General features: G+C 37.5%; 1 protein-coding gene across 1 annotated transcript; it reads left to right on the top strand.

Moving 5' to 3' along the window:
* Window positions 1-7,031: 7,031 nt before the first annotated feature.
* LOC110285805 (olfactory receptor 5B2-like) lies at window positions 7,032-8,009 on the top strand. The gene has a single exon (XM_021152227.1). It carries the CDS (start codon window positions 7,032-7,034, stop codon window positions 8,007-8,009), a length of 978 nt encoding a protein of 325 aa, XP_021007886.1.
* Window positions 8,010-27,808: the final 19,799 nt, after the last annotated feature.

Genomic DNA, 27,808 nt, shown 5'->3' with positions numbered 1-27,808 from the left:
AGATAGTCTACCTCCTTTGCCTCAGTCTCTTTTCCATTTTTGTTCTTGTAGTTCTTTTAGACAGGAAGAATTTTGGGTCAGAGTTTTTGACTGTGGGGTGGCAACTCCATCCCTCCACTTGATGTTCTCTGTCTTTCTACTCAGGTGGACTCTACAAGTTCCCTCTCCTCATTGTTGGTTATTTCTTCTAAGGTCCCTCCCTCTGAGTCCTGAGAATCTCTCACTTTCCAGGTCACTGGAGAGAGTCCCACCCATCTCCTTCCTCCTGAGGTTGTATATTTCCATTAATTCTGCTGGCCATTATTCTGTAATACAGCTTGAGGTCAGGTATGGTGATTCCCCCAGAAGCTCTTTTATTATTAAGAATTGTATTCGTTCTCCTGGGCTTTTTGTTTTTCCATATGAAATTGAGAATTGCTCTTTCCATGTCTTTGATGGATTGTGTTGGAATTTCGATGGGGATTTCATTGAATCTCTAGATTGCTTTTGGTAGAATGGCTATGTTTGCTATGTCAATCCTACCAGTCCATGAGCATGAAAGATCTCTCCATTTTCTGAGGTCTTCTTCAATTTCTTTCTTGAGAGACTTGAAGTTCTCATCATATAGATCTTTCACATGTTTGGTTAGAGTTACTCTAAGATATTTTTTTTATTATTTCTTTATTTATTCTAAACCCCAGAGTTTATTCCCCTCCTGGTCCACCCTCCAACTGTTCTACATTCCATACTTCCTCCCTGTCCCTGTCTCCATGAGGATATCCTTACCTCCCACTTCCACCCCACCACACCTCTAAACTCCCTGGGGCCTCCCATCGCTTGAGGGTTAGGTTCACTTTTATATTGAGTTTTATAGTGGACACATAAATTTTCACTGCTGTCAACAGTGTATAAGTGTATTTTTAAATTGATTTTTCTGAAATCAGCAACATGTAGTTAAAATAATTCATAAAAAAGAAAATATCTTGAACTGAATAAATGTTAAATCATTATGCATGACTTGTTCTAGAAAGACATGAATGGATAGCTTTTCATCCAAGACAGCACCAGAAACAGACTGAAAACTGATTCCAACAAAATTTATCCTGGTGAAGAAGTGAGTGCATTGCAGGCTCTAATAGGAACAGGATGATAGGTTACTTACAGCACAAATCATGGGGGATTTAAAGGCCGTTGCATAACTAAAATTCTACCCTAGATTGATAAAAACACAAAATCTGAGTACAGTTTGCAGACTACCACAAATCCGTCTTCTGCTTATCACTAGATATTTATATAACATGTGGTTAAGGACTCATGAATTTTGTAACTTTCTAAGCTTTGTGACTTGTAAACTCTCATACAATTGTAAGTTTTGTTAGCTTCCCAAATCTTATGAACTTTCCTCCACTCTCTAAAGGGGAAATTTTTATTTGTATGGCATAGCTACACAATAAAACACAGACACAGACAGACATACACAGAGACACAGACAGACAGATGGACAGATGAACACACACACACACACATATGAATGACTGTTATTCCTCAACAAGCTGATGTGGGTAAGTCTCTATAGACAATGTAATTACTACTTCTCTAGGAGAATAGAATGAAGGCCTGTGGATGTCCTTTTGGGCACCAATTTCTCTGCAGATTTTATGTGGAGATAAGATAGGTGTCTGGCATTCAACATGATATGCATGAGATAATTTTAGAAGGAACAACCTGTGTGCCAAGGGCCTTTTGGCATTCATTTCTTTTTTTTTTTTTTTTTATCTTTCATCTTCTCACCTTTATTTCTTTTGTTTGACCCTCCTTTCTCCCCCACTGTCTTATAGATTGAATTCTGTCCTCCAAAAAGAAGCCTTCACCCTTACTGAATATTCCTATGACCATATTCACCTTATTTAGACAAACATCTTTTGCAAATGTGACCAAGTAGTGAGGATATCATCATGTAAGGTGGGAACTGGTCCAGTGAAACTAATATTCTTTTTTTTTTTTTAATAGATGGAATTTTTGACAGAAAAGGAAAAAAAATGGAAAGGTACTGGAAAGATGACCCTTTGAAGAAAGAACAAAAAAAGGTTACGCATTAGAAGTCAATGAACACCCAAAGCTCCCACAAAAGTTGGAGCAGCAATGACTGTTTCCATAGGAATTTCACATGGCAGAATGGCTGTACTTACATTTTAAGTTTGGAGTTTTCTCCAAACTATGAACAGCTTCTCAAGTTTAACTCACCCTGCCCTTTCTTATGATGTAGCTCTTAGAAGCCAATCTAGTCAATGATGTAAATCTTCTGCATTATCATCTTTTGATCTTTCCTTTCTAGAAATTTCTTTCTTGTTCACTCACTAAATATTTCAATGTTACTAATCTTCAGAGTTAGAAGTTCAGTGTTTTGCTTTCAGATAATTTATCTAAATGAGCCCATCCACACAAAGTTTAGCTGCCTTCTACATGTAAAAATGCCACCTACCTACTGATTAAAATAATCGTGGCTTCTTACTATTGCTGGTACTACTATCAGGTAATAAAGACACACAACAGTAATTTTTTTATTACTGTATCTTCAGTGTAAACGTCATTGAGTTGAAAAGTTATCACATGTAATTCATCTTCAGTTCACAGAGGAACTGACTGAAGAAAAGATACGTCTGGAAAAGATACTCTCTTTTGTGTTCAGGAGTAAAGCCATTCAGTCTCCCCTACTTGGTTGAGCCAAAAAGGGACCTACCTAGATAACATAACTGAATATTAAAAGCAATGCAAAAATGTATTCTGATAATTATTGTTAGCTATAACATGCCATGGGTAAAAATACTTAAAGGCAACCAAGTCTCATCACTTTCCAAGTAGTTCTAAGCAGGGGACAAAAACCTACATCATCCATAGGATTATTTTATGTGTGATAGGTAAAAAATATTGATTGAATGATTGGCTCCTATTTAATGTATTAAAACTTTATATTTACAAAAGAAATATATAAATTAAAATAATGACAAAAGTTATCACTTTGATATTTTTGTAACTGAAATTTTTGTAATTACAGAGATTTCTTAGGGTACTATGAGTATTTAAGTGTGTGTGTGTATCAATTAAAAACAAGTAAACTATGAATTTGAGGAAAAAAATGAGTAAAACTATTTTTAGTGACACTGGATGAGACAGAAGGGATTCAAAACTATCATGCATACTTGATTTTTATGAAATTTGTCTAAGTTTAGCAAATGCCCTGCTTGTTTCATGAGACATAGAATAAAGAAAGGATGCCAATTGGCCAATCTTTAGGAAGTTTTGAAGGACAAAGGACAACATGCTCAAGAAACAGATAGGCAGAGAGGTCTGTCTTGGTGTTATTGTTTTATATTCACACTTGCATACTAATGAGTCTGAAGCAAAATCTAGCTCAAACAAATACCCAGTTAAAATTGATATTTAAGTTCACAATGGTGTGCTCCTTTCTACTGGAGTTGCTGGCCACTTTATAGAGTATAGGCTGTCTTCTGTCTATTTTTTTCTCCTAGCAGCTCTATGTGACAGGTTAGAGACTATTCTGTAACCACAACATAATAATAACCTTTTCCTTGTATCTGTCTGTCTCTGGAGAATTTTGCTCATCTAGTCATTAAGACATAACTTCTTCAAATGGATCTTTCCTTTTTTGAGAGGGACTTCCAATTGGGTCCCAAGTGACACAGTGCCACCTTCCTTAAAAAACAAGGTAACTTTCTAGCTTTTGGTTTGCTTTGTTCAGACTGCAGAAGCAGAAAAACTTTTGTGTAAAGTTACAATGGTAAGTATTTTTTTCTATGGAATGATCAGAGTTTAACATTCTGGTATCTAATATCCTTCTGAGCTCATACTTTTTTACAAGGAGCCCCAAAACACAACTGCTTCCTCTACTTCCAAATAGATGATGACTTCATTTTCACTGTTTCAAATCTGTTTTTAAGAGAATGTTGAGAAGATGAAGCATGCTCAGTAAGTGAATTTTAACATGAGGAACACATAAATGAAGGACTGAATGAAGTCTATGTATAACCAACTGTTTGTTAAGTTATTTAATGTGCATTTCTAAAGCAACATTCTTGCATGATCAAGTGTTCTTTGAATATGGAGTATATAGCTAGAAGTACAATTTATATTGTGACATGGAAAATGCACACTTATCATCTATCTATCTATCTATCTATCTATCTATCTATCTATCTATCTATCTATCTATCTATCTTTCTACCATCTATCTATCTAATCTACATCTACACACACACACACACACATTCCATCATGGGTATATTCATAGAATAAATGAAACTACCATATACTCCTGCTTTTTTATGCAATTGAGATTCATCTTTATGTTCCTTTTGTCTTATGTAAGGTAATATTTGCAAACTTTAAGCAGAACAGTGTAATATAATACCAGTTATCTGTATTAGAAATCATTACTAATAACACCAGTGTCATTTAACATAATTTAAAAAAATTGCTGGTTTAATCCATTATTTAATTTCAACATCCACTAGTGGCTTGTATCTTTTGATTTATAGAATACTATGTTTGAACAACCTGTCATAGCTTTATTCTCAAAGACTCATGTAAGAGAAATTCATGGAGAATACAGTGAATATTAATAACATAAGTATAACAATAAATATATTTCAATTATGTTTAAATGCCATTACATTGGTTATTATTCTTGGTTATATTTCAAAAAGAATATGCATAGTATAATTTAAAAATAGTTTTAGAGTCTATTTCAACACAATTCTTAAAGAAAGCTACTCATACTACCTGTATTGAACTCAATGTAAAATATAAATTATAAGAATATATTCTTATGAAAATACCAACAAAAAAGTATGAGAATATGTTTGGATTTTTTTTTCAAGACTCAGATCAGACATCATTAGAAATGTTTAAATTCTTAGTGGGATTGCTCTTGAAATAGCTGTTTGGGAGAATTACGAATATTTCTTCAGTAGTTTCCTCATATAAACAATGGACTGCCTGTATGCTGTGTGTGCTGCGTGATAGGCACAATAGCAGGAAGAAAAATCAACCAAGGCTTCTCTGGGTTTTGATTGCATATACTACAGATACTCAAACATATGGGCACATATTTCTCCAATAACTATGCAGCATCTCACATCTTCATGTTTTTTAGAGGAAAATTATTTGGAAACTTTAAAAGTTATTAAGTGAAAATGTAATTAAGTAAAGTTATTAAATAAAAAACTGAATTCTAAGATGTGATCTATAACCTGATGCTCAGGCACATTTTGCTATCTTGGATTAATTTTCATGTGTAAAGTTCTTGGGTCATTCTGTACCTTCATTTATTTCTCTCTCCTCTCTATCTTTATCTCCCCAAGTCTCTATTGATTGTTTTATGATGCTGATCAATGAACCTAGGGTGTTGTTCATGGCATACAAACACCTTACTATCCTGTGCTGCTCCATTTCAGTGTTTTCATTAATTTTACTTTTAAACAGCATCTTGCTGAGCTACTCAAGCCAGCCTTGATCTCACTCTATCACCCAGGTAGGAGTGACTTCACAATATTTTCATTTTTGCTTCCTAGATAGAATGACACTATCTTATATGTTTAGCTTTATTCTAAGTATAACAAGACACAGAGAAATAACCTTATAATATCAAACTACATTGCTTAGGTTATCATATTCAAATTTAGAATTTTTGGGGGTATGAATCTATAAAACATAGGACAACAGTGTCTGGCACAAAGGAGACTGGTGTCAATGTTATCCTTAGAGTTAAAAACAGATACATTGATAACCAGTTATGGATGGAAGAATGGTTTATGGTGCCTTACCCCTCAATGTTTAACTATTGCTGATAGATTCAGAAAAGGGGACAGTCATTGTCTTCAGTTTTGTACCCATGGTAATTCCACTGGGTTGCAATGTGCAGCTCTAATCCAATGGTCACTTAGATGGCCCTGAATAAACTGGGTGTGTCACAGACAAAGTTAAGTCATGAAGCTGAGAAAGGAATAAATAGAGAAGAGGAACCGTTGGTCCCTATCAAAAGAAGATAAAAAATGGCAATAGGACAGAATAACTGGAATGACTTACAAACACATGTGAAATTGTCAGAGAAATAATAACTGAAAAAGATGCAGTCTCTGCATAAATTTTCTCTGTATTTAAAAAGACAAAACTATAATATTTATTCTTCATCCCCACCATCTTTAAGCTCCCATATTTGCATATCACATGAGATTTCTTTTTACCAACTTTCCCAGGGACTAATATGAAGTCTCAGTTCTTCTCAGCTATGACCCAAATGATAGTAGCTCTCTTGGAATTAGTCACTGAGAATGCTTTGGGGGTACATGTTGAAGAGAGTCCTGCATACGCTTATGGATTTTGTGTTGAACAAGAGAGTAAAAGACCAAAAGCTGAATTATGTTGGTATTAAATTCTTGGTTACTGAGGCTTTATTATATTTTCAACAGATATTTCCCTTGAGTTTTGTACACCAAGGAGGCTATTTTATAATCAGATTATGTAGCCAAGTAAGGTAAGTGGTCAAACCTGAACTTTAACAGGTTATGCTATAGCAAAAGATGGCATTTCAAAATTTCTGCTTCTTATTCCTTCTGAAACACAATTTTCTGGTTAGTATTCAGTATTTGTGAAAGATTTATTTTGCTTAATAATTTTGAGTTATAGTTAGAAGATTGCTGACATAAAGAGCTTGAGTGATATGATTCAAATAGTTTTTCTTTTTCTTATTTTCTCTTTTCCAATAACATGTGTATATTATTTATCTTATTAAAACATCATTTATATTTAGTATGTTATTATTGTTGTTCATTGTATATTAACAATACATTAAGAAGTATTCTGAGCAGTTTAAACTCAAACTCTTTACATTGTTTCTTCCCTATTTTATCTTGTGTTTACTTGTGAGGGTTACTGAGGATTGAATATAGGGCCTTATGCAGTCTGAGAAAGACAAATTTTAGCAAATTGTTTATGTCTTTTTTTTATTTTGATAGGTAAAATACAGTTCTAAAATGTATGTGGCCAACAGCAGTAGAGTGAATGCATTCATACTCTTGGGACTAACTGACAACCCAGACCTGGAAGCCCCCCTGTTCATCATATTCAATATCATCTATCTCATCACACTGATTGGGAACCTGGGCATGATTGTGTTGATCTGGTTCGACTCCCATCTCCATACCCCCATGTATATTTTCCTCAGTCACCTCTCCTTGGCAGACTATGTTTATTCCTCTGCTGTGACTCCAAAAGTGATGGTTGGGCTTCTCACAGGGGATAAAGTTATCTCCTATGGAGGATGTGTTGCTCAAATGTTCTTCTTTGTGACTTTTGCCAGTATTGACTGTTTCCTACTTGCTGTCATGGCTTTTGACAGGCATGCTGCAGTGTGCAAGCCCTTACATTACACCACAACTATGACTACCAGTGTGTGTGCTCGCATGGTGATTGGCTGTTATGTGTTCAGTTTAGCTGAATCTTCTGTCTATATTGGGTTTATCTTTGATCTCTCCTTCTGCCATTCTAATGTGATTCATCACTTTTTTTGTGATATACCTCCAATCCTAAATCTTTCCTGCTCTGATATATATACAAATGAGATTGTGCTCTTTATCATAACATCCTTCAATGTCTTTTTTTCTCTGATAGTTATCTTGACCTCCTATGCATTTATATTCATTGCTATCCTGAGGATGCATTCAGCAGAAGGAAGGAAGAAGGCCTCCTCTACTTGTGCATCCCACCTCACTGCTGTAACTATATTCTATGGAACTATAATCTTCATGTACTTACAGCCCAGTTCTAGTCATTCCATGGACAATGACCAAATGGCATCTGTTTTCTATACCACAGTAGTTCCCATGTTAAACCCAGTTGTTTATAGCTTAAGGAATAAAGAGGTTCATAATGCCTTCAAGAAAGCCATTGAGAAGTTGAAGTCTGCTCAACACAAATTTCTTATTAGAGATTTATTCGGTTTATGTAATTAATCATTTATCTATTGTGTAGCAGAAATTTCCCACATTTAGAGGCTCTTGGAAATGGTTTAGTATGGCACATACTTGTCTGGTCAGGGAAGTTCCTTTGTGTTTGTATCAGGGCTTAGTCATGGTGTTTAATAATTTACATGACTCCAGATTAGCCAAATGTTACAAGATAGTCTCATTTTCTTTTGGTTAATGATAGTGGCTATTTTCTAGGAAATATTTGTTCATGTACTCATGGTCTCTTATAGTTTGGAGCATGATTCATGTGGTTTATGTGAAATTTCCTGGCAGTTTTCTCACTGAAAATTATGTAATTTAAAATTTTAACTAAAAATGTGCTCATTTCCTCAACCACTCTACACCAGGAGATGGTATTTAAACCTCATCAACATTTAAATATGAGGAATGAGATACTAACTTTTGAGAAAGTGGGTGAGGATGAATTTGTTTTTGTTTGTTGACTAGCACTTCTCTATATCAGAGATAATGTGAAACAATAATGCTAGTCTGCTAAAGAATACAAAATATGGTCAACATATAGAGAACAGGGGGTTGTGGAGTTCTCAGTCTTAATTGGGATATACATATGAGACTTCTCTTCCCAGGGTTCAAGGATCTTTGTGAAAAAGAGGGATGGGAGATTATAAGAGGCCTAAGTGGTAGGCAAAATCAAGGAAACAGTGTTTTCTGGACACAGAATGGAACGTACACATATGTATCTGCTCTCAGTGATTGTGATAGAATGCAAAAGATCTGCACAATGTTAAGTCAGACAAAATTCAAGTACAGATGGAGGAGGAGGTAAATACTTCTGGGAGAAGGAAAGTCAGTTTTCATTAATAATATGACCCTGGTCAGTTAAACTGCATAAGAACACAGGGTCTATTTGCAGGACTTTCTGGGTAGGGGCACACAGTGAACCATATGTGATAGGAGGAAGAAAAAGTAAAATCCAAGGTTTGATGGGAAAGTATGAGTTGGTGGTTATGGTGGAGTTGGGGAAGGGATTGGTTATGTTCAAACGTGTCTTATAAAAACAAAAAAAAATTAGAAATATATAAAAGGATACAAAATATGAAGACATAAATAAATATTATTTCTCAAATAGTAGTAGCTCATGTAGAAGTGTGAAGATCTACTATTTAGACTACTGTTATTCTAAATTCTATGCCAGGGTACATGTCTATTTCATCTGTTTATTTCTGTCATTCTTGAAATTTTGAAAGTCTATCTTCTGTATTTCCATATTTTTCTTTGGAAAGAAAATAAAAAGAGATGGGCATTATCTTTTTTAGTAATTTAGGTACTGGCTATACACAATACTACTGAGCAAAACTTGTCAATGATTTAGTATTACAGCCATGACTAGATGCAAAATTGTCATTGGTTTTGAATGCTTTTGTGAATAACAAAGTGCCTACCTGAAATCCATGTTTTCTAGAAGAGAAACACTGAGTAGAGTTTGGGAGTAAACAAACACGTAGTCTGAGTAATGCAACCTGAATCTAAATTTCCAAGCTTATTAAAAAATAACTGAACTATTACCTTGATTTTTTATCTCCTAGAACTTTTTTCCATCAATTTATTTATTTACTTACTTACTTACTTACTTACTTACTTACTTACTTTCATTCTGGTAGCAACACCCCTTCTCTCCTCTCCTCCCATTCCCACTCTTCCAAATACCTCTGTTAACTATCCCTTTCCCTACTCCTCAGAGAAAGGGAAGCCCACCTTGGGTACTGCCTGCTCTAGGACATCAAATTGCAGCAGGACTAAGCACATATCTTTCACTGAGACCTGACCAGTAAGTCCAGCTAGTAGAAGGGGATCCAATGTCAGGAAACCAAATCAATGACAGACCCTACTCCAATTTTTAGGGGACCCACATGAAGACCAAGCTGCATATCTGCTACAAATGTATCAGGGGCCTAGGTCCAACCCCTATATGATCTTTGGTTGCTGATTCAGTCTCTGTGAATCCCCATGGGGCCAGGTTAGTTGACTCTAGGTTTTCTTGTAGTGTCCTTCTCCCTCCTGGCTCCCTCAATATTTCTTCCAACTCTTCCCCAAGACTCCCCAAACTCCCCTTGATGTTTGGCTGTTGGTCTCTGCCTCTGTTTCCATTCACTACTGGATAAAGGCTTTCAGAGATAGTTATACTAGCTCCTATCTCCAAGCATAGCAGAGTATAGTGTCAAGCATAAGTCGATTTTATTCAATATAAGAATGGCTACTTCAGCTTGTTTCTTTGGACCATTTGCTTGGAAAATTGTTTTCCAGCCTTTTACTCTGAGGTATTTGTCTTTCTTTGTCCCTGAGGTAGGTTTCCTATATACAGCAAAATGTTGGGTCCTTTTTATGTAGCCATTCTGTTCGTCTATGTCTTTTTACTGCGGAATTGAGTCCATCGATATTAAGAGATATTAAAGAAAAGTAATTGTTGCTTCCTGTTATTTTTGTTGTTAGAGTTGGAATTCTGTTCTTGTGACTATCTTCTCTTAGGTTTGTTGAAGGATTACTTTCTTGCTTTTTCTAGGGCATAATTTCCATCCTTGTGTTGGAGTTTTCCCTTTATTATCCTTTGAAGGGCTGGATTGGTGGAAAGATATTGTGTGAGAATACTTTGGTTTCTCCATCTATGGCAATTGAGAGTTTTTCTGGGTATAGTACCCTGGGCTGGCATTTGTGTTCTCTTAGGGTCTGTATAACCGCTGTCCAGGAACTTCTGGCTTTCATAGTCTCTGGTGAGAAGTGTGGTATAATTCTAATAGGTCTGCCTTTATATGTTATTTGAAGAACAACATGAACTAACCAGTACCCACCCCCTCCCCAGAGCTTGTGTCTCTAGTTGCATATGTAGCAGAGGATGGCCTAGTCAGCCATCAATGGGAGGAGAGGCCCTTAGTCTTGTGAAGATTATATGCCCCAGTACAGGGGAATGCCAGGGCCAGGAAGCAGGAGTGGGTGGGTTGGGGAGCTAGGCAGGGGAAGGGTATAGGGGACTTTTGGAGAGGAATCTAGGAAAGGTGATAACATTTGAAATGTAAATGAAGAAAATATCTAATAAAAATGTAATTAAAAAAATAGTGTCAAGCATTGGTTCTCTCCCATGGGATGGGTCTCAAGTTAAACCTGGTCTTTGGGTCATCCTTATCCCTGCACATCCTGAAGGCAGGAAAAAATTTGGATATCCCTTTCCTAAACTGGAAGTCCCACCTGGCTGCAGGACATAGTCACTTTAGTCTCCATATCCTCCACTGTTAAGAACCTCAGCTAGGGTTATGCCCATAGACTTCCGGAAGTCTCCCCCTTTCCAGGTCTCTGGCTAATCCTAGAGATGCCTCTCCCTACCAATTTCCATTCTCTCTCACAGCCCTCTTCTGCCCCCCTCATGATCCCCATTTCAGTTCCCCTCCTTACCTTCTCCCACCCATTTCTTTTCTTCCATCCACCTCCAATTCTATTTCCTCTTCTGAGTGATATTTACAATTTGTCACTTGATCTCTCCTTATTATTTAATTTCTTCGAGTCTGTGGTTTGTAGTGTAGTTATCCTGTACATTATGGCTAATGTCCAGTTATAAGTGAATACATATCATGTATAACTTTCTGGGTTGGGGATACCTCACTCAGGATAATATTTTCTAGTTACATACATTTGACTGCAATTTTCATGATGTATTTGTTTTTAACACCTGAGTGCGTAGATGTACTACATTTTCTTTTTCCATTCTTTAGTGAAGGTACAACTAGGTTGTTTCCAGTTTCTGGCTGTTACAAATAAATAAAACATAGTTAATCAAATGTCCTTGTGGTACAGTAGGACATCTTTTGGGTATATGCCAAGAGTGGTATAGGAATAGAACTCTTCTCAACTTTCTGAGAAACCACTAAATTGATTTTCAAAGTGGTTGTACTAATTTGCATTCCTACGAGCAATGACGGAGTGTTCCCTTTGTTCCACATTCTCACTAGCATGTGCTGTCACTTGAGTTTTTGATCTTAGCCATTTTGATGGGTGTAAGATGAAATCTTACAGTTCTTTTCATATAAATTTCCCTAATGACTAAGAATGTTGACACTTTAAGTGTTTCTTTCTTTTTTCTATTCCTCCTCTCCTCCCCTCCCCTCCCCTCCCCTCCCCTCCCCTCCCCTCCCCTCCCCTCCCCTCCCCTCCCCTCCCCTCCCCTCCCCTCCCCTCCCCTCCCCTCCCCTCCCCTCCCCTCCCCTCCCCTCCCCTCCCCTCCCCTCCCCTCCCCTCCCCTCCCCTCCCTTCCCTTCTCTTCTCTTCTCTTCTCTTCTCTTCTCTTCTCTTCTCTTCTCTTCTCTTCTCTTCTCTTCTCTTCTCTTCTCTTCTCTTCTCTTCTCTTCTCTTCATTTTTGAGACAGAGTTTCTCTATATAGTCCTGGCTGTCCTGTAACACACTTTATAGACCTGGCTGGCTTCGATCTCAGAAATCTGCTTTCCTTTGCCTCCCAAGTGCTGGGATTAAAGGTGTGCACCACCACCGCCCAGCACTTTAAGTGTTTCTTGGCTATTAGAATTTTCTCTGTTATGAACTCTGTTTGGCTCTATACCCCATTTATAATTGGGTTTTAATTTAGTTTGTTGGTGTCTAATTTCATGATTTATTTATATATTTTGTGTCCTGAGCTATTGTTCCCGCCCGCAGGAACGCACACAGGACACAAGATCCTTCCATAGCTAATCTTTATTACATCTTGATGAGAAAGACCAACAAGGCTCAGAAACGTGTTGCTTAAATACCCCCTGTTGTGATGTGTCTATACCCGACTGGTAGCTTCACCCACGATCTCCTAAGCCCCGGAGATGGGCTAGTGACTTGGCGGGCTTTTGCTCCTTGCACATGCGCACATAGCTTGTTCTTTGTTTAGTGGCATAAGGCACTGTGGAGCCAGCGCCATCTTATGATGGTAAATGTTATTGCGGCTCTCCACAATTTTGGATATTAGTGCTTTGTCAGATAGGGTTAGTAAAGATCTTTTCCCATTCTGTAGATTCTCATTTTCAATCATTTCACCTTCATGTGGTCCCATTTATTACTTGTTGATCATAGTGCCTGAGCTATTAGTGTTCTGTTCTGGAATTTGTCTCTTGTGCCAGTGTGTTCAAGGCAGTTACATAATGTTGGGCTCTACTTGGACTTGAGATTTGTGCAGAGTGATAAATATGGATTTATTTCTATTCTTCTACATGCAGCCATTCAGAACTTCTTTTATTACACTTTGAGTAACTTTAACATAGTCCACTTTTGTCATTGTATTAGCTATTGCTAGTAATCACTTGAGGTCTCTTCTTTTGACATTTAATTTATATAAATCTTAGAAATGTTTTATGCACCCTTCTGGTTGGCGCCAGCACCAGGTCACCTTGACCATGGAAGGACTCTCCACAGGATCTTAGGGTCTGGGGTGAGTGGAACACAACATCAGTTCCAATCCAATTGCGTGGGACCTGAGACAGCATTAGGGAAGCAGAAAACCTTCCTGACTAGGGGCACAAGTCCCTCCTGGTTGGCACCAGCACCAGGTCAGGATCACCTTGGGCATGGAATTGGCAGACACCCTCACAGTCCCCATAGGACTCTCCACTTGATCTTAGGATCTCTGGTGAGTGGAACACAACATCAGTTCCAATCCAATTGTGACAGGCCTGTGACAGCAGGAACAAGAACACTGGAGCGCTTCCTGACCAGAGGCCCAGGTTCCTTTTGATCAGTACTGGTTTACGTTGGTTTCGAACAGACGAGACAGCTCCATGGTCCTCAAAGGAGATAACACTTCCAGGCACTGTAACACGCCCAGGATAACAGAATCCCAGGATAATAGGAGCTGGGTCACACCACTATTTGAGGGTCTCAGAGGAAGCTTGACTGCCAAGAACTCTGACACACCCAGAATCTTAGATTCACAGGAGCTCACAATAAAAGGATCACAAAGAAAGCTGGACTCTGAGGAGTCCTGAATCAACTGAGAGTATAGGAAGGACAGACTCCAATCAGATATATTGGAGGCAACAAGAACTTGAGATAATCAGATGGCAGGAGGCAATCGTAAGAACAGAAGCAACAAAAACCAAGGTTATTTGGCAACATCAGCACCAAACTCTCCCACCATAGCAAGTCCTGGATACAACATCACACCAGAAAAGCAAGACATGGATCTAAAGTCACTTCTCATGATGATGATGGAGGACTTTAAAGAGGAAATACAGGAAAACACAGGTTAACAGCTAGAAGCCCTTAAAGAGGAAACACAAAAATCCCTTAGAGAGATACAGGAAAACACTATGAAACAGGTGATGGAATTGAAAAAAAACATCATGGATCTAAAAATGGAAGTAGAAACAGTAAAGAAATCACAAAGGGAGACAACTCTGGAGATAGAAATCCTAGGAAAGAAATCAGGAACCATAGTTGTGAGCATCAGCAATAGAATACAAGAGATGGAAGAGAGAATCTCAGTTGCAGAAGACTCCATAGAAAACATGGGCACAACAATCAAAGAAAATGAAAAATACAAAAAGATCCTAACTCAAAACACCCAGGAAATCCATGACACAGTGAGAAGACCAAATCTAAGATTAATAGGTAGAGATGAGAATGAAGACTTTCAACTTAAAGTGCCAGTAAATGTCTTCAACAAAATTATAAAAGAAAACTTCCCTAACCTAAAGAAAGCCCACAGACCTCCAAATAGACTGGACCAGAAAAGAAATTCCTTCTGACACAAAATAATCAGAACAAAAATCAGAACTAAATAAAGGCAGAATATTAAAAGTAGTAAGGGAAAAAGGTCAAATAACATATAAAGGCAGACCTATTAGAATTACACCACACTTCTCACCAGAGACAAAGAAAGCCAGATGATCCTGGACAGAGGTTATACAGACCCTAAGAGAACACAAATGCCAGGACAGCCTACTATACCCAGCAAAACTCTCAATTACCATAGATGAAGAAACCAAAGTATTCCATGACAAAACCAAATTCATACAATATCTTTCCATGAATTGAGCCTTTCAAAGGGTAATAATGGGAAAACACCAATACAAGGACAGAAACTATGCCCTAGAAAAAACAAGAAAGTAATCCTTCAACAAACCTAAAAGATAACAGCCACAAGAACAGAATTCCAACTCTAACAACAAAAATAATAGGAAGCAACAATTACTTTTCCTTAATATCTCTTAATAGCAATGGACTCAATTCCCCAATAAAAAGACATAGACAAACAGACTGGCTACACATACAGGACCCAACATTTTGCTGCATATAGGAAACCCACCTCAGAGAAAAAGACAGTCACTACCTCATAGTGAAATGCTGGAAAACAATTTTCCAAGCAAACAGTCTGAAGAAAAAAGCTGGAGTAGCCATTCTAATATTGAATAAAATCGACTTCCAACCCAAAGATATCAAAAAAGTCAAGGAGGGGCACTTCATACACATCAACGTTAAAATCTTCCAAGATTCCAACTCTCAATTCTGAATATCTATGGTCCAAATACAAGGGCAGCCACATTCATTAAAGAAACTTTAGTAAAGCTCAAAGCACACATTATATCTCACACAATAATGGTGGGAGACTTCAACACCCCACTATCATCAATGGACAGATCCTGGAAATAGAAACTAAACAGAGACACAGTGAAACTAACAAAAGTTATGAAACAAATAGATTTAACAGATATCTACAGAATATTTTATCCTAAAACAAAAGGAAATAATTTCTTCTCAACACCTCATGGTACCTTCTCCAAAACTGACCATATAATTGGTCAAGAAAACAGGCCTCAACAGATACAAAAATATTGAAATTGTCCTATACATCATATCAGATCACCATGGACTAAGGCTGATCTTCAATAAAAACATAAATAATACAAAGCCAACATTCACATGGAAGATGAACAACACTCTACTCAATGATACCTTGATCAAGGAAGAAATAAAGAAAGAAATTAAAGTCTTTTTAGAGTTTAATGAAAATGAAGCCACAACATACCCAAACTAATGGGACACAATGAAATCAGTCCTAAGAGGAAAACCCATAGCTTGGAGTGCCTCCAGAAAGAAACTAGAGAGAGTACACACTAACAGCTTGACAACACACCTAAAAGCTCTAGAAAAAAATGAAGCAAATTCACCCAAGAGGAGTAGAAGGCGGGAAATAATCAAACTCAGGGCTGAAATCAACCAAGTGGAAACAAGAAGAACTATTCAAAGACTCAACCAAAGGAGGAGCTGGTTCTTTGAGAAAATCAACAGGATAGATAAACCCTTAGTCAGACTCACTAAAGGGCACAGAGACAGCATCCTAATTAACAAAATCAGAAATGAAAAGGGGGACATAACAACAGATCCTCAGGAAATCCAAAACACCATCAGATCCTTTTACAAAAGGCAAAACTAGAAAACCTAGATGAAATGGACACTTTTCTAGACAGATATCAGGTACCAAAGTTAAATCAGGATCAGATTAATGACCTAAACTGTCCCATCTCTCCTAAAGAAATAGACACATTCATAATGGTTTCCCAACCAAAAAAAAAAAAAAAAAAAAAAAAAGCCCAGGGCCAGATGGGTTTAGTGCAGAGTTCTATCAGGCCTTCAAAGAAAATCTAATTCAAGTTCTTCTCAAACTATTCCACAAAATAGTAACAAATGGTACTCTACTCATTTCATTCTATGAAGCCACAATTACTCTGATACATAAACCACCTAAAGACCCATAAAGTAAGAGAACTTCAGACCAATTTCCCTTTTGAATATCAATGCAAAAATAGTCAATAAAATCCTTGTAAACTGAATCCAAGAACACATCAAATAATCATCTGTCATGATCAAGTAGGCTTCATTCCAGGGATGCAGGAACGGTTTAATATATGGAAATCCACCAACGTAATCGACTATGTTAACAAACTCAAAGACAAAAACCACATGATCATCTCACTAAATTCTGAGAAAGCATTTGGAGAAAATCCAACACCCATTCATGATAAAAGTCTTGGAAAGATCAGGAATTCAAGGTCCATCCCTAAACATACTAAAAGGAATCTACAGTAAACCAGTAGCCAACATTAATGTAAATGGTGAGAAGGTGGAAGAAATCCCACTAAAATCAGGGACTAGAAAAGTCTGCCCAAGTTCTCTCTTCCTATTCAAGATAGTACTCAAATTGCTAGCTAGAGCAATTCGACAACAAAAGGAGAAGATCAAGGCGATACAGATAGGAGTGGAAGAAGTCCAAATAACACTATTTGCCGATGATATGATAGTATATATACATGACCCTAAAAATTTCACCAAAGAACCCCTAAACCTGATAAACAGCTTCAGTGTAGTAGCTGGATATAAAATTAACTCAAACAAATAAATGGCCTTTCTCTACACAAACGATAAACAGGCTGAGAAAGAAATTAGGGAAACAACACTGTCTTGGTCAGGGTTTCTATTCCTGAAGAAACATCATGACCAAGAAGCAAGCTGGGGAGGAAAGGGGTTATTCAGCTTACAATTCCATACTGCTGTTTATCACCAAGGAATTTAGGACTGGAACTCAAACAGATCAGGAAGCAGGAGCTGATACAGAGGCCATGGAGGGATGTTCTTTACTGGCTTGCTTCTCCTGGCTTGCTCAGCCTGCTCTCTTATAGAACCAAGACTAACAGCCCAGACATGGTCCCACCCACAAGGGGTCTTTCCCCCTTGAACATTAATTGAGGAAATGCCTTACAGTTGTATCTCATGGAGGCATTTCCCCAACTGAATCTCCTTTCTCTGTGATAACTCCAGCTATGTCAAGTTGACACAAAACTAGCCAGTACTAACACCCTTCACAATATTCAGAAATAATATAAAATACCTTGGTGTGATTCTAACTAAGGAAGTGAAAGATCTGTATGATAAGAACTTCAAGTCTCTGAAGAAAGAAATCAAAGAAGATCTCAGAAGATGGAAAGATCGCCCATGCTCATGGATTAGCAGGATCAATATAGTAAAAGTGGCTATCCTGCTGAAAGCAATCTACAGATTCAATGCAATCCCCATCAAAATTCCAACTCAGTTCTTCAACGAATTAGAAAGGGCAATTTGCAAATTCATCTGGAATAACAAAAAACCTAGGATAGCAAAAACTCTTCTCAATGATAAATGAATCTCTGGTGGAATCACCATGCCTGACCTAAAGCTGTACTACAGAACAATTGTGATAAAAACTGCATGGTACTGGTATCATGACAGACAGGTAGACCAATGGAATAAAATTGAAGACCCTGAAATGAACCCATACACCTATAGTCACTTGATTTTTAACAAGGGAGATGAAACCATCCATTGTAAAAAAGACAGCATTTTCAACAAATGTGTTGGAACAACTGGTGGTTATCATGTAAAAGAATGTTAATTGATCCATTCTTATCTCCTTGTACTAAGGTCAAGTCTAAGTGGATCAAGGAACTCCGCATAAAACCAGAGACACTGAAACTTATAGAGGAAAATGTGGGGAAAATCCTTCAAGATATGGGTACAGGGGACAAATTCCTGAATAGAATAGCAATGGCTTGTGTTTTAAGATCGAGAATTGACAAATGGAACCTCATAAAACTGGTAAGTTTCTGTAAGGCAAAAGACACTGTTAATAAGACAAAAAGACCGCCAACAGATTTGGAAATTGTCTCTACCATTCCTAAATCAGATAGGGGTCTAATATTCAATATATATAAAAAAACTCAACAAGATGGACTCCAGAAATTCCAATAACCCCATTAAAATGGGGTACAAAGCTAAACAAATAATTTTCAACTGATGAATACCAAATCGCTGAGAAGCACCTGAAAAAATGTTCAATATCCTTAATCACCAGGGAAATGCAAATCAAAACAACCCTTGGATTCCACCTCACACCAGTCAGAATGGCTAAGATCAATTCTTCAGGTGACATCAGATGCTGGCGAGGATGTGGAGAAGAGGAACACTCCTCCATTGTTGGTGGGATTGTAAGCTTGTACAACCACTCTGGAAATCAGTCTGGTGGTTCCTCAGAAAACTGGACATAGTACTACCGGAGAATCCAGCAATACTTCTCCTGGGCATATATTCAGAAGATGTTCCAACTGGTAATAAGAACACATGCTCCACTATGTTCATAGCAGCCTTATTTATAAAGTATTTATGGATACTTTGATCCTTCTTAGAATTGGGAATAAAATACCTTTGGAAGGAGTTACAGAGACAAAATTTGGAGCTGAGATGAAAGGATAGACCATCCAGAGATTGCCCCACCTGGGGATCCATCACATAATCAGCCACCAAACACAGACACTATTGTATATTCCTGCAAGGTTTTGCTGAAAGGACCCTGATATAGCTGTCCCTCATAATGCTATGCCAGTGCCTGGGAAACATAGAAGTGGATGCTCACAGTCAGCTTTTGGATGGAACACAGGGCCCCCAATGGAGAAGCTAGAGAAAGTACTCAAGGAGATAAGGGGTCTACAACCCTATAGGTGGAACAACAATACTAACTAACCAGTACTTGGAGAGCTCATGTCTCTAGTGGCGTATGTAGCAGAAGATGGCCTAGTCGGCCATCATTGGGAAGAGAGGCCCCTTTGTCTTTCAAACTTCATATTCCCCATTACAGTGGAACACCAGGGGCAAGAAGTGGGAGTGCATGGGTAGGAGAATAGGGTGGGAGGTGGATATAGGGGTATTTGGGGATAGCATTTGAAATGTAAATGAAGAAAATATGTAGTTGTAAGCCGCTCATGGCCTACATGATTAGGGTACTCCTGAAATGTAGGCTGGGGCTGAAAAAGATTTAGCCTGCGAGAGAAGAATGAAGTCAAGACAAATTTTCTCTGATCAAGGCCTGTGAGGATCTTAGAGAAGAGCAGGGCAGTTGACACATCAAAAGAAGCCAGCCAAGTAGAAAAGCTGCACCGCAGGTGGCCCCACCTCAGTGGCAACAAGGTCTGCACAAGAGTGCTGCAGGCTGGGGGAGGCTACAATTCCTCCCTGATAATATAATAAAAATAGCTGGACCAAGACAAAAAAATTATTTATGCTTCATAGTCCTGCCTGCGAGTTATGGTGGCTGGCGGCTGCGCCTGGCTTGGGGACTCAGATTTTCCTGAACCATTCTTATCCGTAGGAGTATATATGCAGCCTGTTTGTGTTTATTTTATACAAACATGACTCTGTGGTGTATTATTAACAAACTATGTCCTCTTGGCATATACCTCTATCTTAGATTGATATAGTTCTGAAATCTGGCTGCCCGTCATTGGCTGACTGTCTCTCATAGCACACTTATTCCCAAATCAGACCAAAGCCACAAGATATACTTAAAATGCTTCTTCTTATTAATGAATTTCTGCCACCTCTGCTTGCTGGAGGTGAGGGTGCACGCTTTTTGAAATCAGGCTGTAAGGAGAGACTGACCTGCTTGAAAAACAAAATTGAGACAGTTGAAAAACAACAGGAAAAAAGCTTCTTTTGGGAAGTCCAGGTACTTTATTATTCAGTTGCAAATTAGCAATGATCAAGCTCAGACTCTGACCTCACAGTGTGGGGGATATGGCTTTGAGAATTAACAGAAAAGCCGAAAATTCTCTGAGAGTGGAGGCTGTGCTCCAAATTAACTTTTTCAGCTAAAAAGAATTTTTAGCCATCAAGGAGGTTAGAATCATACTTACTGAAAGATTCAGGATCTGTGTCCATTTGAAGAACCAATCTTTCAGGCAGCCATCGCACTCCATCTTCTTTTTGTGAAAAAACACAGACAGAACCTCTTCTCCAGATTAACACAGGGTCTGGACCATTCCACACATTAGTTAATGGTTCCCGCCATTTATCCATGGCATAAGAACTGGAAGTAACTGGATGCCAGACTGACCTTTAATATCAGATTGAAAAAATTTAAAACGAAAAAGACAAAAGCAAGATGTGCTTTTGGTAACCTTGGGGGGGTTATAACTGCCCCTGTTTTTTTTTTTTTTTTTTTTTAAAGATTTATTTATTTATTATATGTAAGTACACTGTAGCTGTCTTCAGACTCTCCCGAAGAGGGTGCCAGATCTCGTTGTGGGTGGTTGTGAGCCACCATGTGGTTGCTGGGATTTGAACTCTGGACCTTCGGAAGAGCAGTCGGGTGCTCTTACCCACTGAGCCATCTCACCAGCCCCCCCTGTTTTGTTTTTAAAAGCCAATTTTTCAGAGTGCAATGAGCACGTTCAACAATTCCTTGTCCCAAGGGTGTTATAAGGAATTCCAGTTTTATGTTTGATACCAATTTCCTTACAAAATGAAGTAAAATTGTTGCCAGTATAGGATGGCCAATTATCTGTCTTAATGAGTTTAGGCAATCCCATAGCATTAAAGGTTTGTAAACAATGATCAATTACCTTTCTAGAGGCCTCTCCCATATGTAGAGAAGCAAAAAGAAATTGCTTGAAAGGGTATTATTAGTCACATGTGCATAATTGATTTATTAATCAGAAATAAGAGTATCCATTTGCAGCAATTGATTAAGTATAAGTTCTCAAGAATTATCACCATTATGTGGAAACAAGTAGAATCTGAGGGTACTAAGAACATTTTTTTTTTTTTTTTTTACAATTTGACATGCATATTCTTTAAAAATACCAAAATATTATCTAAAGCCATTACTGTTTCGATTATATAAAGAACGAGACTATATGGCCAATTATTTTTGTGTAAGGCCTGTAATCCACCTGGAATATAAATCTAGCATGGCATTGACTTAAGGTCTTGCCCAGGCAATCTAGGACAAATTCTTAAATGTCCAAAAACTGTATTCTATAAAGAACAGCATTTTTTCTTATGAGTTGTAAGTGCATAAACCATTGCAAATTTGATAATTTATAGTATCTGACAGATGAAGAATTTTAAGCAATTGTAAGCTCTGAGATATATATTGATAAATATACAAATTAAAGCTTGATTATTCAACATTTTAAAACACCATCTATAGCACACAATTTAATTATCTGTGCTGAAGCAGGAGAAAACTCAAAAGAATAAGCATGTGATCCAATTCACATATACTTTTCTCCCATACAAGGGCTGTTTTTAAACACAGTAAATTGGATGCACGCATGCATGAATTTATAGAAGGCATAAAAGCATGCATAAAATTTTTAACTTATCTTTAGGATAGTGATTATCAATTATATTTAAAATGATTGTATGCAATAGGCCAAATGTCAATATTCTGCAATAACCAATTTAATTGCCGTTTGGAACAAGGAACAGACATTTTGTCAGGTTTTTAAGACACATTTTTTTTTTGTTATAGGTTTTCTAAAATATATGATTTTATCTTACAATTCTTTATTAGCACCACAGCAGCCTTATAATAGGATGTTAAAACTTTACTTTGAGGTGAAGAAAGATGATTTTACATTAATGTTTTCTCTTGCCAAAGAATTGCTGTGGGCACATTTAATAACCATAATTAAAATAAGCAGCTAATATTTAATTACAATTGATTATAATTGATAACAATTATAATGTTTTTCCTTTATTTTCTGGAAAGCCTTGTTTTTTACTAGTTAATTTGTGTCTCTCAAGATAACATCCAACAAAGGTTGAAGTCACTTTAAGACTTTAAGGTGAGGTCTTAGCCAATTAACATCCGGAAGCTTTTGAAAATAAAATTTTGAAGCAAATCAATTTTTTCGTTCTTAGATTTTCTGTACCACAATTTTCTAGTATAACTAAAACCACAAATATTAAAAAGATATTGCCTCTGAGTCTTATGGAGCAACAACTATTCCCCAGAACTTTAAAGTTCATTGTGTGAGAGCAAAGATTTGAAGTAAACTTCCCTTGAGTGGCATTAGCTAATAACATACTTTCCATTTAGGAAACAATATACACTGAAAGATTCAAACTATTAGCTTCTTGTATTGAAGCAGAGGCAATAAAATTTTTTCTTACATAATGTAAAATAATACCTAGAGGCAAAACTTTCCAGTGATAACAAGTTCACTAGTAGCAAACCCTTTACAATTATCATGAAGCAAAGGAAAAAAGAAACTTTTAAATCTATAATAACTTTATATGAAGTAGGCAAGCCAGATTGTAATGTCTTTATAAGTTCTACCACCTGATTGACCTTTTATACATTTTGAATTTGAACTTTATTTAGAATAACATCTGGATAGATCTGCAACAAAGTTATATAGTTAAAAAATTCCCCAGAAGGCAGGGAGAGGCAAGTTTCAAGAACTTCCTTAGGCACCACTTGCAAAACAAAAGAATGTCACACAAGCTTCCCTGAAGCTGCTCTGAGCTTTGTTTCTCTTGCTGCGAGGACAGATTTTAGAATTTTTAAGTTTCTCTTGCAATATTAGACTATAGCTACAACTTTGGGAAAGCAAACCCCAATTTTAAAACAATTTGTCATCTTTAAAATCAATATTAGAAACATCACTATCATGTTACAAAATTTGGCTGCTAATTTATATCTATGAATGCATGACAGTGCAAATTTTAATGTTTCATTAAAGAGACATTGTTTTAAATCTTATCTCTAAGTCTACTTTCTAAGATAAGAATCACATTAAATATTATCTCAACTAGATAATCCTTAGAGGCCTAGTTTTTTTGCCTGCTGTATGCCATGTGTTTGAAAGACACCAACCCTGAGTTACCAATTTAAAGCTGTCTTGCTACCATTGTTGCACCTTTTTAATCATACCCAATAACTTATAAGCTAATATTCTATGATGAAGACATTTGGAACATATTACACCTTTAAGACCAGTTAAAAAACCAAATTAAGTGGCTACACGAATCTTATAAATTTAGATCAAAGAGTTTTAACTTTTCTAGCTATAATTATAAGATAAAAAAGCACTTTGTCATTTGCTAAACACAATAATCATGATTGCAGAGAATTTTCTAGGAAAAAACTATCAGCTTATTTGTCTTAGAACTAAGAGGTTACAGACTCCTTTTCTTTAAAAACAGTTTTTCAGCAGTGGCTCCCCTGCTGTGCTTGATTCTTGGCTAAAGTGTGGGCCATTCTCGGGCTTTGCTGAATCAGCAAATAAAGTTTTAGCCATTTTTATTTTTCAACAAGAAACACAGAACATTTAGTCACTCAGACAAGGCGAAAAAAAGCATACATGGATTGACACGTGGACAGATTAGTGCATCAAACAATACAAAGAGGGTAGAGAACTTCTCCTGTAGGGGCCAGAGAAAAGGCCGGACGTCTCAGATTTCCCTGCGTCCATGGAGATTTCTGAAATCCATTTTCCTCTATTTTATTTATTTTATTTTATTTTATTTTATTTTATTTTATTTTATTTTATTTTATTTTATTTTATTTTATTTTATTATTTTAAGCCATACTCCTCTCGCCTAATGCAGTTCTTGACTGTGGACAACCGCCTGTTTTGAAGTTTCTAGTCACATTTTTCGCTGCCAAATCCTAAGTGGAATCAGCGCTGGGTCAGCACTGCTCCAACTTAGCCCGTATCCTATAGCACTTTCAGCAACACTTTAAAAAAATGAAGTTTAAAACCAGCACTAGCATAAATCCAGTTACTCACTGTGCCCTACACAATCTTCTTGTACTTCCCTTCTCGTGGAGCTCTACATAAGGCAGCGTTCCCTCAGTGTATCCCACCATTTTTAGGTCCCTGGTTCAGGCGCCAATCTGTAGTTGTAAGCTGCTTGTGGCCTATAAGAACCGGGTACTCCTGAAAGGCAGGCTGAGGCTGAAAAAGTCTTAGACTGCTAGAGAAGAATGAAGCCAAGACAAATTTTCTCTGATCAAGGCCCAAGAGTTTACTAAGAGACTGGGTTTATAAAGGGGGAAGGCCCACCCCCCACCAATCCATTCTTGGTGCCTGAAGCCAGCCCGAAGTCACCATACAACATGGATTGCCTCAAAGGTATCTCAGCAGGCATCAGGATCTCTGAGAAGAGCAGGGCATTTGACACATCAAAAGAAGCCAGCCAAGTCTGAAAGCTGCACCACAGGTGGGTCCACATCAGTGGCGACATGTCTGCACAAGCCAGCTTCAGGCTGGCGGAGGCTACAAAGATACCTAATAAAAAATGATTTCATTCATTTCCACTGTTTCTCTGCTGATCCTTGTCTACATGTCCTGTCTCTTAGTGAAGTTATTTAAGTTTCCTACTACTACTTGTTAATCTACAGACAAATGACTTGTAGTGGATCCACCCACTTTTGGGGAAAATATGTTCAGATTCAGAATTTCCATTTGGTGAGTTGTTTTTTTGGTCAAAATGAAATAATCTCACTGAAACTTACAGAGGAGAAAGTGTGGAAAAGCCTCGAAGATATGGGCACAGGGAAAATTTTCCTGAATAGAACAGCAATGGCTTATGCTGTAAGATCAAGAATCGACAAATGGGACCTCATAAAATTGCAAAGCTTTTGTAAGGCAAAAAGACACAGTCAATAGACAAAAAGGTCAGCAACAGATTGGGAAAGGATCTTTACCAATCCTAAATCAGATAGGGGAATAATATCCAATATATATATATATATATATATATATATATATATATATATATAACTCAAGAAGGTGGACTCCAGAAAATCAAATAACACCATTGAAAATGGGGCTTAGAGCTAAACAAAGAATTCTCACCTGAGTAATACCGAATAGCTGAGAAGCACCTGGAAAAATGTTCAGCATCCTTAATCATCAGGGAAATGCAAATCAAAACAACCCTGATATTCTACCTCACACCTTTCAGAATGGCTAAGATCAAAAATGTAGGTGACAGCAGATGCTGGTGAGGATGTGGAGAAAGAGGGACACTCCTCCATTGTTGGTGGGATTGCAAGCTTGTACAATCACTCTGGAATTCAGTCTGGCGTTTCCTCAGAAAATTGGACATAGTACTACTGGTGGATCCCACAATATCTCTCCTTGGCATATATCCAGAAGATGTTCCAACTGGTAGGAAGGACACATGTTCCACTATGTTCATAGCAGCCTTATTTATAATAGCCAGAAGCTGGAAAGAGCCCAGATGTCCCTTAACAGAGGAATGGATACAGAAAATGTGGTACATTTACACAATGAAATACTACTCAGCTATTAAAAAGAATGAATTTATGAAATTCCTAGGCAAATGGATGGACCTGGAGGGCATTATCCTGAGTGAGGTAACCCAATCACAAAAGAATTCACATGATATATACTCACTGATAAGTGGATATTATCCCAGAAACTTAGAATACCCAAGATACAAGATACAATTTGCAAAACATGTGAAACTCAAGAAGAATGAAGACCAAAGTGTGGACACTGTGTCCCTTCTTAGAATTGGGAACAAAACACCCATGGAAGGAGTTAAAGAGACAAAGTTTGGAGCTGAGATGAAAGGATGGACCATCTAGAGACTACCATACCTGGGGTTCCATCCCATAATCATCCTCCAAACGCTGACACCATTGTATACACTAACAAGATTTTGCTGAAAGGACCCTTATATACCTGTCTCTTGTGAGGCTAAGCTGGTGCCTGGCAAACACATAAGTGGATGCTCATAGTCAGCTATTGGATGGATCACAGGGCCCCCCGTGTAGGAGCTAGAGAAAATACCCAAGGAGCTAAAGGTGTCTGCATCCCTATAGGTGGAATAACAGTATGAACTAACCAGTACTCCCCCTCCCCCGAAGCTCGTGTCTCTAACTGCATATGTAGCAGAAGATGGCCTAGTCAGCCATCATTGGGAAGAGAGGCCCATTGGTCTTGCAAACTTTATATGCCTCAGTACAGGGGAACACCAGGGCCAAGAAGTGGAAGTGTGTGGGTAGGGGAGTGTGGGTGGGAGCGTATGGGGGAATTTTGGGCTAGTACTGGAAATGTAAATGAAGAAAATACCTAATCAAAAAATTGGAAAACGTTAAAAAATAAGATTAAAACATGGAATTAAACATATATTATTAAATCTGTCTCTTTAAAAAAAGGAAATGTTTTATGCTTTGTTAAACAAGTGTAATGATATAATTTCCATTTGATTCTTCTAAACACGTTACAAAATCTAGATTTTAAACATCATTTCAAAACTAATTTTTATTAATTAGTTTTTTATTTGAATTCCAAATGTTTGAAGGTCTGGTAGCATTCTGCACTAAAGCCATCTGGCCCTGGGCTTTTTTTGGTTGGGGGTCCAATATTTATTATTATTATTATTTATTATTATTATTAATCTTTAATCTTGTTTTTACAGTCCATTTTTATTCCCCTTCCAGTCTGCCATCCAACTGTTCGTCATCCCATTCCTCCTCCTGAGCTCCAAGATAATGTTGCCCATGCCAGTTTCCCAACCAGGACTACACAATTTCTGGGGCTTCAAGTCTCATGAGGGTTAGATACATCTTCTCTAACTGAGGTCAGACTATGTATGGTATTGCCCTCTTCCTCAGCTTCTTTCAGCCTTTTCCCAATTTAACCACAGAAATCCCTGACCTCTGTACATTGTTTGGGTGCAAGTATCTACATCTGACTCATTCAGCCGCTTGTTGGGTCTTTCAGAATACAGCCATGCTAGGCTCCTGTCTGTAAGGACACCATATCATCAATAATAGTGTCAGGCCTTGGATTCTCCCCTTGAGCTGGATACCAATATTAAGTGGTCACTGGACCTCCTTTGCCTCACTCTCTTCTCCTTGTCCATGCAGACAGGAACAATTCTGGATCAGAGTTTTTGACTGTGAGATGATAACCCCATCCCTCTGCAGGCATTCTTTTATTGT

This window comes from Mus caroli, unplaced genomic scaffold, assembly GCF_978045245.1.
Source record: "Mus caroli unplaced genomic scaffold, Mus_caroli_1 scaffold_20, whole genome shotgun sequence".
Classification (NCBI taxonomy): domain Eukaryota; kingdom Metazoa; phylum Chordata; class Mammalia; order Rodentia; family Muridae; genus Mus; species Mus caroli.
Note: the sequence above shows the minus strand (reverse complement) of the source record. Positions and strands in the feature narration are given on the sequence as shown.